A 19,064-nucleotide genomic window follows, 5' to 3' on the forward strand; every position below is an offset into this window, starting at 1 on the left:
GGATTTTTAATGCTTGGAAATCCAACCTAAAGACTGTCTAGTCGTAATATGAGACAAATTTGGTCTGCGTTGGAAAATGACTCAGAAATTGGTTGGATACACTAATACCTCTTAATTTCTTACAGGAAACTATAATTCTTTCTTTTTTTGAATTTCCTTTATCTCACTGGTTAGGAAGCACCAATGCACAGTACAGTGGATGTAGCATAATTTAGCTCAGATATGAAGACTTTGAGATGGTACCATGCTGCTAGAATAAATTAAAAACACACCATATGCCCACAGCAGGTGCAGAAAAAAGACAATTAAATTTGCAAAAGGACCGTATTTGATTAGGCAGACAGATATATTCCTACTGAGACACTGATGGCGATAGAGATACAGATACACAATATATTGAAACACCAAGAAATAAACAACTGAACATGCTTTACGGTGAACGGTTTGGATAAAGAGCACCTTCAGGCTCTACCTTGGCTCGCCTGTATTTTCAGGGAAGCACACAGGATCGATGCACTCTGACTGTTTGAACATCTGCAGTGGCAATGAATTACTCCTGTAGCTCCCCCGTGGTACCACCTATACCTCAACGGCTGCTGCAGAGAAACCTCCCAGCACTGCAGACAACCTCTCAGACCTTATGTGCCTCTGCAACTCTCCCACATCACTTTATGTGGAAGTTTGCTCTCTGCCACTGAATGAGCTTTTTGTCATAAGTGCTGCCTTAAGAGAACTCTTCAAATAAAACATTCCGTCAATTGTAATTATTACTATTATTTACCCAGAACAAGAAGTGTTATTTCAGTGCTGGAATAGTGTTTTATGTTTTTTCTGTAATTGCCTTCCTCTTTTGAAAAGAAAGGATGAGTTCAAAGCACCAGTATGTATAAACATGACAGGTTTGAGGAAAAAACAACAGAACGTATCTTAGGAATCGTCTCTTGTCTTATCATTGATCATCCGGAGCACTACCGGAAGGACTGAACACCATTCTTCCTAAAGATATTGGTGTTCTCTGATAGGCGTTCTACTCGACTGAAATGTGGTGAGAAGTTCCCCGTCAATGGGGGCATTGTTGACGAGACCACTCCCATAAGGATAGAAAGGTTCCATCATGAATCTGTCCTCATTTCAGTTTAATAACGGCTGGTCTAGAGGATTTGCAAAAGTTTTGTGAGGCGTCAGACCCGGAAAAAACTTGCTGAGACCTCAACTTTATGCAAATAAGGACCAAGCAAAGCAACACAACATCGCTCAAAAATGCTTTTCACATAGACAATGGGTAGCATTAAAGTGTGGACCTAAACTATACCAGCAAAGCACCCTTCACAGGATTACAGTAGCCAAGGTTCAGGTTTTTCCTATAATTTAATACCATTTTTCTAGTAACATACAAAAAAAAAAGGGATAAATGGACATGTACATCAATCAGCTGGATTGTTAAAACTACTTAAAGGTGAAAGTTTATCTTAGATTATGATGTCTGACATCCTGACATTCATGTGGATGTTACTTTATTCTACCTAAGCACTGCTCCAAACCTGACCATTCAAAACGGATCGAGCATCCATCCTTACAGGATCTGTGCTTTGATGTATAAGTGTCCTTCATTTTAAAAGAAAAGCAGTTTTTTTCAATGAAGATAACATTAAATGAATCGGAAATGCGGTCTAGACATTGTTAATGTGGTAAATGGCTATCCTAGCCGAAAACGGCTGATTTTTAATGGAATATCTCCATAGGGGTACAGAGGAACATTTCCAACAACCATCACTCCTGTGTTCTAATGCTACATTGTGTTAGCTAATGGTGTTGAAAGGCTAATTGATGATTAGAAAATCCTTGTACAATTATGTTAGCACATGAATAAATGATCCTGTTGTTTGTATGTATATATATATATATATATATATATATATATATATATATATATATATATATATATATATATATATATGAGACATAACTTTAGATTCTGCTCTACTTGTGTAGGCTGAGTATGTAGTCTCTTTATATGTATGACACAACTGACACTAATTTGTCTGAACTTTAATCTCCTCCCTCCAAGAATAGTCTGGCAAAGAAAGCAGCAGGAACCCTATTTCATCATATTAAAAGCTAAAATCTACTGCCTAAGCCATTTTGTTGGCAGGTGGCCATGGCATAGTACCATTCAAATACAATGTTTTGGGGGAAAATGGCACCAAATGCAAATGATGTTCCATAATTTATATTGTATATACTCACGCTGGGTGATCTGGCAGTATATTTTTATGAGCATTTTTTTCTATATCACATGGAAGAAAAGCAGATATTTGACCGTAATCTGCATGTATTTCTCCCCGTTGGTTCCAGATTTTTACCTAGGTTTGTTGGATTATTTATACAGTAGTTATTTAGCAGTTCTTGACAGGTTTGTGTTTGGCCCTGAGCCACGTAATGACTTTCTGTGAGTGTGCGGAGAGCAGGCTGGCTGTATTTTGGCATGTCAGTAGAAACTGTATTGAACTGGAAGTCGTTTGCTGTCAGTGGTGATGGCGTTGATGGTGGCAGGGGCAGAGGCTGCGACGGGGATGCACTTTACGCCGCCTCCATTAACTCACATTTGTCTCGCCAACGTTAGAAAACGCTAAAAGCCAATAGGGGGAGAATTCAGATAGACCCCCTCGAAACAAGCACCTTGCTCCCCCCTCCTCACCCATATAAAGATGAGTAATGTTTGCAACGCGAGCAGCCAGGGGAGGAATATATTATCCCCCCAGCCTGGGTGGCAGTGATGAATGTCCGGGACGAACTCTGTTGCACACTCACCCAGGCAGCCCAAGAGAGCACAATGAGTGAAAGACACCCAGATAGCAAGAGAGGCAGAGGGAAGAGCACTCCAAGCAGTTTGATTCCCTTAGTTTTAAGTGCACTCCACACTGACAGCACTGGGACATTGTGCTCCGAGACCACCCTCTCTTTCCCTAGCTATAAAGCATGGCTCTAAATCTGCAGGGGTTGGATCAAAGTGCCCTGAGAAGACTCCACCCCACCCCTCCAATCCTCTCTCTCCTGACTACACCAAAAGAGATGGGTAGTAGCAGTCAATTTCCCTGTTTATTTGATGGAGAGTCAGCCGAATAGTTTTTTTCTGAGTCCACAGAGGCCTGCAGCGACCATCAGATGCCTATCAGTTAGGGACTATGACAACTAAATGGCAGTGCTCTTGTTTTATGTGCATTTGCCTCTTCAAGGTTGTTTCCGCCCGCCCACACTGTTCCACCGGGCTCGGCTAATGTGAAACCGAATGACAAACAGGAACTTATTGACACCACCCCGCTGTCCCGCCTCCGCAATTAGCTGTCCCATATTAAAGCAGATGTGTCCGGAGATGCCCGTCCTCGCCGTTCAGATCAGGTCACCAACTGCAGGTGAGAAGTTGCGGAATAGATGCAGAAGCATTAGCAAAAACCGGAGGCACCCACTCAGAGCGCGGCAGAGATTAATAACCTCTCACTGTGGGTTGCTTTCGACGCCTTTGCCTCTCTGTTTTCTTTTGCGGAGGAGGAGAATGATACACTCCTCCTGCCTGCCCGGCTGTGCTGCTTTGTGCCAAGCCTACTGAGGTGAAACATATATAGTACAGCCAGCTTTCCATTTGTGCACCGTCCTCACCGCAGCCTACAGCAACTGGAGCTAATAATTGGAACGAGCACCTGGCATCCTCTTTAAAACAAATTACAGAGCACAGATTGGAGCTCTTTAAATAGTTTTTACCTGCACTGGAAGGAGCAGCTTCGACTGTTTTCAAGAAACATTAACTAAATTCCCTAATCAGACCCGGTGTTCAAATAATTACTCAAACAAAGAGCTACATGGAATTGCTTACAATTTGAAAGGATAATTTTGTTAGTTTATACCTGGTTATATTCACCTTTACTGCAGCTAATGTGGCTCTGTGGGTCAAGCTGACTTTGCACAAGCTGTACAGATTTTGGGGAAGTGAAGAGTTGCACAAATTGAGCAAGAGCTCCCTGCAGCTTTCTGAAAATTGTGTTGTTTTTTTTTACATGAATTATTTGAACTGTTTCTTAAAGTAAACACATAGCTGAGTTGCCCGGAACGGCCGTTTTGCTAAGTGCATTAGGGTTCTCCATCTGGGGATACTTGCAGTCAGACCTAATCACCTGGACTGTGGATAGTGTTCTGTTTAAGATGGGGAAAAATGAGATATTCCACAGATAATAGTACTTTTTACTTGTAAAAGCATACTGAGAGCTGAGACACCTTCTCCAGATCATCAGTCTTTGTCTTTGCAGCTAAATATAAAGCAGGAACATCACTGGTCGCCCGAAGTCTCTAAAGAGTCATGCATCAACTGTCCTGAAATGGAAATACCCTAATGTGTTTACTTTCAACAAGACAAGTTTTGTTGATTCATGCAACATGTGGAAAGCTGCAGCGAGCTTTTGTTCAGGTTCGTTCGTGCTACTTTGCTGTAGAGGAGTGCAAAGTTTGTACAAACTGTCAACCCTGCCTCCAATTTGGTTTTAAGGGAAACTTAAGTATATTCTCACTTGTGATGTCTTAGGAAAGTATAAAAAAGCCACAGAGGAGGAGAGGATGGAAGTATAATTGAGTGGCCGATCCTACAAGGGAAAATTGGTGTCAGATTTAAGTTTCATTTTGATCTATTGTGTACATTTGGTTTTCACTAATCACCCAAACTACGTGATTTAGGAAAATATCCAGCTTTGGCTGACAAGTTCACAACAATAACTACATTTTTAGAAGCTTGGTTAAGTTGAAGCGTCAGAATTACTCAGTTAGTGCCAATGATTGGGTTCAAATTCAACCCTTTCACTACATGTTTGAAGCTTCTCAAGTTCCAGCCCATCAAGTAGATGATTGGTTGGTAGATGAAATGTCTCAAACCAATGTAACCCAGCAGAAAATACACTTCCCTTGAAAGTTAATTGAGAATGAAGTTTAGTTGTATAGCAATGTCATTTTGTGGAGACAGGGTTAAAGCCATACTGCCAGTGTTGAAATGAACCAGAGTTATCCATTCATATCTCATTATGTAAATAGCCTCTTTCCTTATTCTGACAGCCTGACGTTTTTAACATCTTTCCAGTGGTTCAATCCATTAAATTATTGTTGTGACAGTGACTCATGATCACTTTGCCTTGGAATGTAACAAAAGAAATGAAACTTGGAGTGTGAAAAGGTTGTAAAACGTGTGCTGTTATGCTTTTTATGCATGCATATCGATGCATAAATGTGCATCTGAACCAACAAAATACATGTGAGATAACTTACCGAGGTCATCTATTTACCTCTTGACCTCTGACCCCAACAGTGAATGGAACAGGAGGAAGTATGATCTTTGTAGCTGATTTTATGTTTCACAAAATGTTTTTCACAAAGAGAGAAAAAAGCTGAATAATGGCTGTTGGTAAATGAAGCAACAATTATACCAACAAGTCAAGGGAAGCAAATTACCATAATTACGGCAATGGCTTCTAACAATAATATGACAGAGGCTAAGAGAACAGGTGGTTCTAAATATATTGGATGTGGAAGAGATGGGCAGGTGTGAAGACTTTATGGCCAAAACAACGAGAGTGAAATATCTGGACAAGGACAACAGTGTTGAAGGTTGGTTCTGTAGTGTCCAGTGCCTGAGCAGGTGAGAGTTAAATTGGCAGCATGTGAAACTGGACAGTGGTGGATGTATTTGTGGTTGAAACATTACTGTTATTGTCACAGTCCTGATGAGAGGATGAGGAGCTGCAGGACCTGCACAGATGTAGTTGATCACTCATCCTTCCCTGGTATAAATCCATGCCAATGCCAGCCCACCCGCAGATTCTCCAGGTTGTAGCCAGCCTGGAGAATCTATTAGACCGCCCAGAGCCACTGCTCTTAGATCGGCAGACTTACGAGTCTGCTATCGACCTGCTGGCATGGGTGAGCAGACTGGTAGACACTGTGGAGGGATCTGCAGATGGTACTCTGCAGCCGCCACAGCTGGCTCCCTCCGGCTGTTTTTCCTTTGGGTTCCGTAGGGGCTGGCCAGAGCCCCCCAGTATCACGGGAATCCGTTTTCCCCATTCCCGAGGGGGTCGACGCCGCCTCACCCGTTCCCGAGGGGGTCGACGCCGCCTCACCCATTTCCGAAGGGGTCGATGCTGCCTCACCCGTTCCCCAGGGGGTTGACGCCACTGCCACCGCCGCCACCGCCTCGCCTTGCCCATCCAGGAGGAGCTCCACGCTGCCTCACCTGCCTCGTCTGCGCTGGAGGAGCTCAACGCTTCGCTTGTCCCGAAGCGATCCCGCCTCTGCCGCCACCATCCAGCCGGATCGATCCCGCCTCCACCGCCGGCTTCCAGGCCGATTGCCGTAGCGATCCCGCCTCCGCCACCAACCACCTGCTCGACAACAGGAGAGGTGCCGCCTCCACCGCCGGCCCCCGTCCAGACCGCCGGAGCAGTCCTGCTTGCCTCACCTGACCCCAGGTCTTTCCCTGGAAGAACCCTGACTGCCTGGCCTGCCTGCCATTGGATTCGGTGGAGTTTTTTAAAAAACTTGTTTGTGGCGTGCGAGGAGCTGCTCCCCTGTGTAGGACACTTTTGGTTTTGGTTTTTCCTGACCCCCTTTCAGACCCTCCCCGCCGATGGGCACTTGGTGCACCAGGAGGCGCACATTGAGGTGGGGGTACTGTCACAGGCCTAAGGAGAGGATGAGGAGCAGTTGCAGGACCTGCACAGCTGTAGTTGATCACTCATCTTCCCCCGGTATAAAGACCGATGCTGCGTGCAGTGTGGCGCCGGATCATTCCTCTTCCTGTCTCCATGCAGTGAGACGCACAGTTGGATACTGAGCCGACGGAGCAGCCTGCCTTTTCCCTTCCGTCCTCCGGACTGAGGACATGGACCTTCCCCCACGGACTGCCCTGATCGGTTGTTCCACTCCCCAGTAAGGACTCGGTGTCGTTTCTGGCCGCCGCAGCCACGCTCCCCCCGGTGTAGAGTGCCGTTGCACACCTCTCCCTCGACTGCCACCCCCCGGGAGCCCGCCTTTCCCCCCCCTCCCTCACTGTTTGTGAGTTCTGGCCACTGTTGGCATTTTTGTTAGTATTTTTGTTATTGCTAATAAACACCTGTGATTTCCAGTCTGCCTTCTGTCTGCTCTGTGTCTCTCACTCTGGGTTTGAATTTCCCCACAAACTTCAAAGAGGATTTCTTATTGAAGCTTTGTTACCTAACAGCAAAAAATATCTACAAAACCAAACACCTAACTACTCAAACAAAAAAAAAGACAGAGGAAGCACGCCCCATCTAAGAAATACCAATGATTATCCAGCTAAAAAAAAGAGGTTTCAATGGTCAAATTATTCCCAATTCAGCCCTTAACCCTCACATGAAACAGAAAGTGTCTTAACTTGAATCTTAACAAGATATCAAAGGCGGGATGTTGCAGGCAGAGCAACCAATCAGGATGCAGGACCTACAAGGCTGTATGCAACAAATCATTATTATATTATTGCAGCTAAAGAGGAGATTGAGTACAACTGTCCAATAACTTTGTTGTTCAAAACAAACAAACAAAAAATAACTCAACAGGGTGGCCCTCTAATTTTTTACGAAAAAAATTAAAATAGCAATAATTTTCTGTCTTAAATATAAGCTTGTTTAATTAAAGGCCTGGCTCTCTACAGTTTTAGTAAATAAACGATACAGAATTTACAGTAAACACAACGACTTTCTCATCCTAGCAGTATACAAGCTGGCTGCCTCCCTTTTCAATTCAATATCGTTCTTTTTTTTCCGCATTTCAAATAACATTTCAGAGACATCCAGGCAGCTTGGTCGGGATAATGGGTTCATTCAGCTGTTGGTTCCAGGCATCCAAAACTGCAGGAGATGCTCTGGCTGCTTTTAAGAGTGTTTTTTAAAACTGAAAGCTGAAAAAGTATCTTTGAGTCAGTCTCGGTAGAGTGCTCCGGAGAATTTCATGTTCGAGACAGCTGACGGCTCCAGATGATGAAGATGCTGCCGGCTGATTTATTGTGAACCTTGCCCATTCCGAGGATTTACATCATCTCCTTCCCTCTTCTTTCATGCAAAGGACCCACTCCTAATTTATAATCACCACCTACGCATGTACTAATCATCCTGCTTAATCACAACTGGAGAGCTTCATAAACAAGGTATTCATCTGGCCTAATTGCCATGATTCCTGCGCAAAGAACAAATGGAGGAGGCGGGAGAGAAGACAGATGTGGAGATTACAGGGTTAAAGCCATGAAATTCCGATCAGGGTCTGCTGGAGAATGTCAAACTACATCTCTAACGCCAACAATCCTTCTTAAGCGCCGTAGTGAAGCAATAATAAAGGCTAAATTAAGAAAAAAGGTCAGCCTAATTTCCCTGTTGTGCAGACACTAATGGTGTTTAGTGTTTGCTTGTTGATTACATTGAGAATGAATGTTGTCCACATGGTCCTTACATTGAAGAATTAGTGTAAAACAGTGGTAGATGAATTTTTGGATCTTTTAATGAAAGCCACTACCTTTGGTAATTCTAAATGTAAAAGCTTGTCAGGTTGTACTGAAAATTAAGGCCCCAAAGTAGAAACTGCAACAAAGGTAAATATACCTGTGATCACTGACTCAATACGGAACATATGAGATTTCCAGTCAGCCTGATTGCGTGAATATAATTACAAAATGACCTGTGAAATTTTTTAGTTTTGGATCTATGTCTTCATCATGGCTAGATAGATAGATAGATAGATAGATAGATATTTTATTAATCCCGAGGGAAATTTAAACATTCAGTAGCTTACATACAACAACATAAAATAACAAAAAGGCAACTACTGACGAGGCCGCCACTCACGTCGGTGCTGAAAGAAAATGAATGGAAAGAAGGTTAATGAAGATTAGGAGCCTTACAGTTAAATCCTCGCTAATTCACCAGATGTTTATTAAATTTGTTTATTTGTAGCTGTTGACGCTGGATATCTCTACCAACCAAATGAACATTTTAGGGGAAAACACTGTTAAAATGTAGTAAAATGTTTTGACAATTTTCACATTTCCATGTCAGGAAAGTGTTTTGTGGGAAATCGTGCAGCTGAGGGTTTAATTACGTAGATGACTAGATGTCATGTTAAGTGTTACGTTTTAGACAGAGGCGTTCATTGAGCAGAATAGTCATTATTCAAATCTCACACAATTTAGTTTTCTTTCTTGTATTATATATTTATGTCAATAACGCTGGTATTTACCATCCTTAACTGCATTGTAACCCTGAATGCCGTCTGGCCCAAACACAAGCCAAGAGGAAATTCTGCCAGCGTATTTATTGCGCTTTGTCCTTCTACTCCACAACATTTCAGAAGGGAACGCACACCTCCTGCTCCACCACATTTATCTGCCAGCTTTAGTTGCTTTAACGTTGGAGACTTTACATAATGGATAATGCAACAAGCTTTTAAAATACAACACAACATTCAAGATGAAGCAACCTTTTTTTGGCTTCTGGCAAAAAGCAGTGTGTGGTTGGGTTCACATTTCGGATGTCTGAATTGTTAAAAGCTCCACCGAATAGTGATTTTTCATTCTAAGCTTCTCACACTGTTGTTTTGTTTCAACAAAATGTTCAAATAATCCAGTATATAAGCACGTCTAAAAACTGAATCAGAATTGAGTTTTTTCTTCCTTCCTCCTCCATCGATCATGCGATGAGTCCTCAAATTTATCTGCATAGTAAACTGTACATAAAGTAATTTAAACTATCTCCATCTGCAGCAGCTACAACAGTAACAAGCTGCTGAAGCATTAAAGCTTCACTATTAATAACAATGATGTCATATATAAAAATATATCAGACAGAAGGACCTAACTGGAATTTCTACTTTAATAATTTCACTATATATTGCTGCTAATATTTATGTACTTATTTATGATTTTTCATGCAGGACTTTTACCTGAAATGTAGTATTTTTATTTATATTATTTTACTAACATCAGATATATGTTCCTTTAAAGCGGAGGGATGCTTTTTCTATTAAACCACTCCTGGCATGTCTTGATGACATCAAAGCTTGGATGGCTTTGAATTTCTTGTATTTTAATGAAAAGAAAACAGAAGTGATGGTGTTTGGTCCCAGTGGATCCTGTGAATCCTTCTGTGGTGACTTTGGCCCTTTGGCAATGTATGCGAAGCCCACAGTTGCAACTCGGGGTTTTATAATGGACAGGGATTTTAAACTGGACAGTCAAATTCGGTCAGTCGTGACGTCCAGCTTTTTTCACGTAAGGCGGTTGGCAAAGGTGAAATGTTTCCTCTCTAGGCAGCACCTTGAGACAGTAGTCCATGCTTTTATTTCGTCTCAGCTGGACTATTGTGATGCTCTTTATGTTGGAGTCAGCCAGTTGTCTCTCTCACGTCTCCAGCTGGTTCAGAATGCAACTGCACACCTTCTAACTGGAGCACGGAGAAGAGAACATCCTCTCCTCTGGCTGCCTGTACATTTTAGAGTCCATTTTAAAATCCTTATATTTGTTTTTAAATCTTTAAATGGTCTGAGCTGCTTCACCATTATACTCCTGCCTGGTCGCTTAGGTCAGCTGATCAGCTACTCCTATTCACACCAAACTCTAAGCGGAAGCCTTCTCTGTGGTTGCTCTAATCTTATGGAATAAATTGCCATTGCACCTTAGTCAGGCCCCTTCACTGTCCATTTTTAAAACTCATCTTAAAACACACTTCTACTCCCTGGCTTTCCATCCGACATGAGACACTGATTTTATTTGTTTTTAGTGCCCTTATTGTGTATTTCTTGATTTTATTTATTATTAGTGCTTTTATTGTCAGTTTTTTATGTGTTTAGTGCTTTTATTGTGTATTTCTGATTTTATTTGTATTGTTCTGGATGTACAGCACTTTGGTTCAATCTGTGGTAGTTTAAAGTGCTATACAAATAAAGTTGGATTGGATAATCAATAACTGACCATCAAATCAAATAAATTCAGTACGGTTCAGAAACATTTTGACATTTATTAATAAACAACTTTCAATATAACTGTACATCTGAAAATATTTTTTTTTATTTTTATTTTTTATTATCACTTATTAATCCCACAAGGGGAAATTCTGATTTTTGCATCTCTCCCCAACTGGGGGAGTCAGAGCGATGGGTCAGCCGCGGTACAGCGCCCCCTGGAGCAGGGACGGTTAAGGGCCTTGCTCAAGGGCCCAACAGTGGCCACCTCGGGGCTTGAACCTTTGACCTTCTGATCAGTAGTCCAGAGACTTAACCATTGTGCCACCACTGCCCTGAAGTGAAAAATAATGACTGAACAACCTGAACCAACTTATCTTTAACAATACTTAAATCTCAAAAAATTTAAACATTTAAACACTTTTACATTGTTTTCTGTCTTTTTTCTTCATGTACATTAAAGAAATGGATTGATGCTATTGATTTTACAGTTAAAAAAAGTGCTTCATTCCATGTTTTACAGTAAATAAATAATAAAAATAATATTTTACAGTCAATAAATAATAAAAAATTGGCATGGAAATACCTATAAAATAAAGTTTTTGTGACCTGATACAAATATTAAAGCATTTTTCCATAACCAGCATAACAGTTAGTGTATTTAACAATTAATATATGTATTTTTAGCATGACATACATGCACAAATTATAGTTATAAAATTCTAATGTTATAGCTCTCATAAATTTTAAAGCATATATCCTTTATTAACATAAGGTGCAAACTGTATTTTTTATTTGAAATAAATACAAAAATTGCCATGTTACTCCATTATCAGCACAACAGTATGTATATTTGCTATAACCTTGAAAAATGTTATTCTTCTGGAGAAATAAATGCAAAATTACAGTATTTAATATTTTTCCATTTAAAAAAAACTATGCAAGAGAAGGGAAATGTATTTTTTCAAGAGAAAAAAATGTGAAAAATACTTCTCAATTAACTTCTTTTCAGTGATTCAGTGTTATATAAACTGTATCAGACTGTTTTAGATTTTTACTGTCATGGTTTGACAGTTTTTCACTGTAAATTTTGTGCTAAAATAATGTCTTTCTTGTGGATTCACTTTTAAGAATTCTTTGTCACAGCATGCTGTCAAAATTTCCACTGCACACATTGATTCATTCTTCTCTGCAGACATCCACGATGAGAACGGGTTGAAGCCGGTCATGGTTTACATCCATGGAGGCTCCTACATGGAGGGAACCGGCAACATGATTGATGGCAGCATCCTGGCCAGCTACGGCAACGTCATCGTCATCACGATCAACTACCGGCTTGGAGTTCTGGGTAAGTCCAAAGATCTGGGCTTTAATTGTAGCAGAATGTGACTGATTTAATGAGTCTGAGGTCAAGCTGGAGCTAACATTGCTGGTGGATGGCAGAAACCTTCCTAAGCTCTTTTTTATTACAGTTCACAATCTTTAATTAAACTGGACTTACAGTCTGAATGCTACTTGAACTCCCATCATCAATATAAGATCTTGGTGGAAAATTAATCCAACTCTGGACAGAAATAAATGTTGTGATTTTGCAGAAGCTTATTGAAATGATGCCACAGTGAACGTGTGTCTCAGAGCTAAAGGCGGTCCAATGAAATACTAGAATGTACAACTTTTTTTTTGGACAGGCAGTGTATTTGATGCAGCGCTCTTGATTGCAGACGTGGCTTCTGGGGTTTTTCCGCCTCCAGCTATCATGCTTTTTGTTTTTCCTACTTTCAGTCAGCCACTAAAGGCCACGTAGGAGGTATTTTACATTTTCCTGCATTCTTCTCCTCATAACAAACCACTGTGTTTCAGTGCAGCCTTAAATGACCCCCATGGCACAAGATAAGCACATGCAAATTAAACAAAGATTTCTTTTTTGCACTTGTAGCTTTTTTCAATTACTTTAATCATTCTGGAGAATCAAACATCAAGCAGCAAAAAAAAAAAAAAAAAAAAGAAAAAAAAATCCTTGGAAAATTGATCCGCTGCGATCTCCACCACAGTGCTGTGCATCATATTTTGTTCCCCCTCTGTAAGATGAAAGTAGTTTCTGGCTCACACGGGGATACTTTATCTTGCCTTTGACATAAAAGTTTGGCTTCTGGATGTCTGAGAGGAGGCTGATAGCATCAAATGTTTTGAGGGAAAGAAATTTTAGCCACTCTATATTGAAATCTGTCTACTGTGGCCATTTTCGGTCAGAACATTTCATTGTTGTGCCGCAGCTGAAAAGCACTTGTGTCTCAGAAAGCCTATTTCACCAGCAGTTGCCTCTAACTTGGCACGAACCTGTCTTTCTCTTCATAAAAATCTCACATTAATGAACTGCCTCTGAAGCCTAAATGGTGGCTGGAAGTGGAGTTCATCCCCCCTGGGGCAGATTCACTGAGCCTGAGCCAGAACTGCAGTTTCTTTTCATGAATATAGTTGGATATTTATGAACATGGGTGACATAAATGGGCGAAGATGCTGCTGAATTCACAAGCTGCTGTAAATTATGATCCTGTGCAGGGCTGTTTAAGAAGACTCTGAAAAGTGGTCCGTTTTTTTTTTTTTTTTTGGCACATTTGCACAATGCAAAGGTAATATGTGAGAAAATACCTAAAAAACAAAGTCAAAGTCTGCAAACTAGCAGCAAATGAACTACTTAAGATTTGGATAGTTTAAATTCAAAGGTTATAGCTAAGGCCCCTGCTTTGCAATGGTTAAAAAGTTAAAGACACAAGTATTTTTTCGACCTGATTTTTGGTTCGTAATTTTCTTTGGATGCAAAGTTACTACAGCCAGGAAAGGACTTTTAGTAATGCTGTTGTAGTTCGGGTCCGAGCACCAAGGGTGCGAAGACCCTATTGGAACCCATGGGTTTATTATTATACTGTCTTTGTCAGACGAAATAAATGCATTTTTGAGGCCCTAAAAATACTTGAAAATGCGTGAACCTTTGCACACACATCAGGACCGGTGAAAAATTTGATATGTTAGAGTAGTGGCACACAAAATTCCAAGCATTTAATACGACCAGTACGTGTGACCTAGAGTCATGAAACTTGGTAGGCATATGTAACTCGTCAAGACACGTAAAACAGGAAGTCAGCTATTTTGAATTATGTGTCATACTGTGGATGATTTGGGGTCATTTTTGGACTTTTCAAAAGCTATAAACTCAAACAAGGTAACCCTGAGAGAGCTCTAATTTGGCCAGGATGTACATCAGACATGGGTGATCAAAAATTATCAAAAGTCTGACAGTGTAGAAATGTAGGCCGGCAGACTTTTCAGCGTTTTGCCATGAAACAGGAAGTACTGTCTAACCAGCCTGTACATGCTCCAATCTGCCTGAAACTTTACATGTGTGGTCACAGTCTGGCCTTCATCAGATACAAAAGCCAACATACACTCTCAGTCGCAGAACCACCTGGTAGACATGCTTGGATTCGCTGACCAGCAAGGATGCAAGGACCCAACCAACGCTGCTTGCAGCTTTAATTTGTTTTGGGTCTTTTAATGTTAAGCAATGCTGCTTTTCTGTTGTGTTATGGCACAAAACGTCGTACACACTGTGGACATCTATTAACTTGTATCTGGCCGATCAGATTATGTTTGGTGTTGTGATAAGATCCATAATGGTAATGAAGATTGTAGTGTTGAACCTTTGAAAAGGCAAAGTTTATAGGAGCCAGAAACTGTTAAAAAAAAAAAAAAACTGACAAAATTCTCTGATGTTCAACTTTCCCACATCCCTTGAACTTATCAAGCATAGGATCCAGTTCTGTTGTGAAAATTAATCCCAAAAATATTGTCATTTGCACTAAACAGATCCAGTGAAAATCCTGCACTTTTGAGCACAACCAGGAAACCATAACCGACTTTGCTATGAATAAAAATCACGTGACAAAAAAAGAAGTTGAATATTCAGCTGAACTGCAGGCAGTGTTTTCTGATTAGACAAATTGCAAGAAAAATAAGGCATAATTGATCACTAAAGTTGATGCAACATGGCTCAAAAATGGGTCACAGAGGAGCAAGTTGTTAGAAGATGAATACCACATGGTGAAACATCTTTCGAGAGTTCATGTGCAGAAATTTAGAAGATAAATACAACCAACTGAATGAAGCTGGCAAGACTTGGGTAGCAGCAGCTGTGAACATATTTCATATTTTATCAGGCACGTCTTGCTGTATACTTTGTAATTTATCTCGTAATGTTTAGAAGACTTACAGGAGACAATAAATATAATAGAAAGTGGAGTGGCGTTTATAGGCCTGGATTTGGATGCTGAGCCAACTGTGCATCCCGTCATACAGTCAATCTAAAATGTCTTCCACAAATCAGTTTATAGACACTGAAAACAACTTGAAGCTCATGTGCGCTTTTTAATATAGAAACCAAATTAAACAGTTAATGCAGAGTAATGGAATGATTCTTCACCACTGTAAGTATTAACACCTCAGCCAACAAGAAGATGCATTTAAATTGGCTTTAATCAAATGAATGCTGATTGTGCTGAATAAAGAATTGCAGAATATCTATGAATTAGTATTGGTGATTCTAGAGAAGGTTTTTCTCCAGTTCATTAAAAACTGCAAGAATAGGGAAATGTATTTTTTTAAAGGGGAAAAAAAACAAAAAAAAATATTTTTTCCTGATTAACTTATTTATTCCATTGATTCCATGTTATATAAACTGTATCAGACTGTTTTAGAGTTGACAGATTTTTACTGTCATGGTTTGACAGTTTTTACAGTGAACACAGATTCTGGCATTAGATGTAAATTTCTCTTCATGTCCATTGTTTGCAGCTGTAAATTGGACGTTTCTGTCATGTGCTTTTTCTGCTTCTATGTGCTTCATTGTCTACCGAAGTGAAGCCAGATCTTTATGCACATGCTGCCAGCTCTGCTCTGCTCTGCTTACCATTTGTTATAAGGCCGAGCTGTCTGCACCAGTCACTATATTTAGTTGCCTGAGAGCCGGGGGGAAAAGGTGTTCTGGAAAAGTGTGCACTGCGGAGAGGAAAAGAGAGATGAGCCAAGAGTGAGAGAGAATGCAGATGAGAATACAGATAAAGACAAGAGAGGAGGGAGAAGGGAAAATAATAGGAAAACCAGAATGGCAATGTAGACATGGGGATGTTATTGGGTTGCGGATTTTGATGTGGAAAAAAAACACATCTGTCCCCAAATTCCAACGTATATGCAGCTCTGACAGAAAATTCTGTTCCATCTCCAGTAATTGACACACTGTAGTTGCACCCAGTCAGCTCATATTAGATTCTTTTGTTGTGCTCATCTCAGGGGGGAAGTCATCTGTGGCAGAAAAGTAAGAAAATTTAAGACCAAACTTAACAGCGTTGAGCGGTGCAGGTCATTCTGGTCCTTTTGTTCTCATTAGGTGTGCTATAGAGTGGTGTTGTGAGAAAACTCAGGCTATCAGACATCCTGTGTCGTGACTGCTAATTTTATAGATTTCACATAAGAGGAGTTCTTGTTTCTGTCTTTGGAAGGTGTAACAATGCCAGCTAATGACAGATTTGCTGCTTTTTGCCCTCATTTCTGTGAACCACTTGTGCCCTGAGAATGGCTGTCAACAGGAACTGCACAGCACAACAACAGGCCTTGATTACCTTGACAACATGCTGGAGAGGTGCTGCCTCATGTGGACCTTATTGACTTGCTACAATCAGGATGAATTACCTCGCTGGCAAAAATCCGTCAATTTGCATTGCTGTCTACAGGAGGCATATTTCTAAATAGATCTGAGGATGAGTCGGCGGAGGGCAACAGGAATCTTGTCATAATAGGTCATTTAACTGCCACAAATACTATACTATGAAAGTCTGATAATGCCTGGTGGAGAGCTTTTAACATGAAAGCACAATTAAACACACACTGCTGTGGAAATGTGTTCATTAGGTGCTGAAACTGATATGTCTGTGAGATGAAAACGAGACAAGTGGCATGGGAGTGAAAACCAGTTGGTGAACAGTACAGAGCTAATCACAGCCTGAAGAACAGAGATTTCTCTAAAGTTTCCTGCACAGTCGTATGTTAAGCTGTTAGCTTTGCTTTGAGGGACAAAAACCATCTACAGTGGCTATGATAAGCCCACTGACTCAATACAAAGATGCACAGTGATCACATACAGGGTGAGGATGACAATATAATTATTATCAGTTAAAGTATTTTTAAATATCATGGCTCACATATCAGACAATGTGCAGTACATTTAGCTGTAGTACCACCAGGAGGAATATCTTACGACGGTACATTCGGTGTTTTCAAATAGAGAGCAACGAGCACCATGACAAACACTTATGTGGTGGTTAATGTGCTCCGATCAGGTTTTACTTATTCAAGATAAACCAAAGTCTGCTATGACAGTGATCATATAGCCAAGTTGCCGATGAAACCATCTAATGCTTACATCCCATGTCCAATGATTTAAATAGCTCAAATTTCATATAGAATAATATCCACTGGACCTCATTTAGTTTTTAGCAAATAATTGATTATTGATTGATCAAGCTGCCAACTATTGGTTGAGAAAATTGTTTAAAATTTGCAGTCTTATTGTCCATGCACAGCAGCATTTAGCTCATGATTTGTGACTGTCTTCACAGCAACCATGCTACAATAATATAAACATACAACCAACCGCACACATGTATAGAGTTAGCTCCTTCAAGTCCATTCCAGCGGCTGTAAAAGTGGAACAATAACAGTGGAGGTAAAATGTTCAAGCAAGAACTGAACTGATGAGATCTGGGTACACGGTGACATTGCTACAACAAAGTCTAATAAGTCAAGATGCATAAGTTGAGAGGAGGAAAATTAATTGGGATAAAAACTGAAACTGAAATGATGCTAGTCCCTCACTAAAACATCAAGTTGCAATAAACCAAAGTTCTTCCACACTAGAGATTGAGAGTTGCCCCATGAAAGAAAAATCTTCTCGCTAATATATTCTGAACACGTTCATTCATCCTGCAATGACAATTTCTGGCAAAAGAACATCCAATGAGAGGAAAATGAGGATGGATGGCTTTGACAGAGCGAGAATGGCCTGCTAAATGTCCATAAACACAGCAGTCCCCTCATCACTAAATTCCTGGTTGTTGCACTTCGGACGATTCAAGCTGATACCTCCAGCTGCTGTTGGGGAGGTGTTAATGTGCGACGTGGCACAGTGAGTGTGCGAACAGCGTGACACCGGGGCTGAAGCGAGACACTTTGTGTGGAGGGACAGTGCGCTCTGCAGGCCGAGCTGCCTCCGATAGTGCTCGTGCCGACAGCCTGATTGGAGAGGAGGCGTGAGAAGCCATCAGACACTCGTCAGCCTTCACCGTTTTAACCTCACACACCCTGCTGGACAGCTGTCAGTGGCTGTATCACTGACGCTGTTTCCCTCAGCTCACGTTCCTCTGGTCGAGTGAAAGGTACAACAGCAGCACTGCATCCGGTACATGCACAAAATGATGCAGCGAGGAAAGAACCAGCCAAACTTGCTTTCTCTTCCTTGTTATTTGCAGAACAGTGTACACCAGCTCTCTGTGGCAAACATTAAGCTGCAACTGGAGACTGTCTTGCATGACTCAGCTCAGAGTGTAAAGAATAAGTCTGGCACCAAGCAAGGGTTTGTTATTTACTCAACCAACGGCAAGATGGATGTGTGAGTTACTGGTGTTTTTAATAAGGCAGGGATGAATTACTTACAAGTTGCATTTTATTCAAGGTTAGTGAGGATTTGTTTTAAAGTTGGAGCTTCCCCTAGGTAGCTGCAAAAATCTATTCCAAGTTTAACTAAAAAAACGCAATCTTTCAGTAAAAATGAAGTGAATAACCCCCCCAAAACTCATCATGGTTACATATTTCTCTTCGTCTTTATGAAAATAAACTGTTCATGCCTTGGAATGGCTTATATGTAATTGTATACCAATGTATCTTTTAGAATGTGCAGATCTAGAGTCCTCTTTTCTCTTCTGCAGAAAAACAGTGATACGTAATAATATACGCATGAT

At 40.8% G+C, this 19,064-nt stretch overlaps 1 protein-coding gene across 2 annotated transcripts in view; it reads left to right on the plus strand.

Annotated features, from left to right (window-relative positions):
- Positions 1-19,064, plus strand: part of nlgn4xa (neuroligin 4 X-linked a) — a 111,549-nt gene that overhangs the window by 47,142 nt on the left and 45,343 nt on the right. For both annotated transcript variants that reach the window (XM_055008511.1, XM_055008512.1), the window contains one exon: positions 12,194-12,346. In XM_055008511.1, coding sequence (XP_054864486.1) covers positions 12,194-12,346 — 153 coding nt within the window. The remainder of the gene's footprint in view (positions 1-12,193; positions 12,347-19,064) is intronic.

The sequence above is a fragment of the Amphiprion ocellaris genome, chromosome 24, assembly GCF_022539595.1.
Source record: "Amphiprion ocellaris isolate individual 3 ecotype Okinawa chromosome 24, ASM2253959v1, whole genome shotgun sequence".
NCBI classification, from domain to species: domain Eukaryota; kingdom Metazoa; phylum Chordata; class Actinopteri; family Pomacentridae; genus Amphiprion; species Amphiprion ocellaris.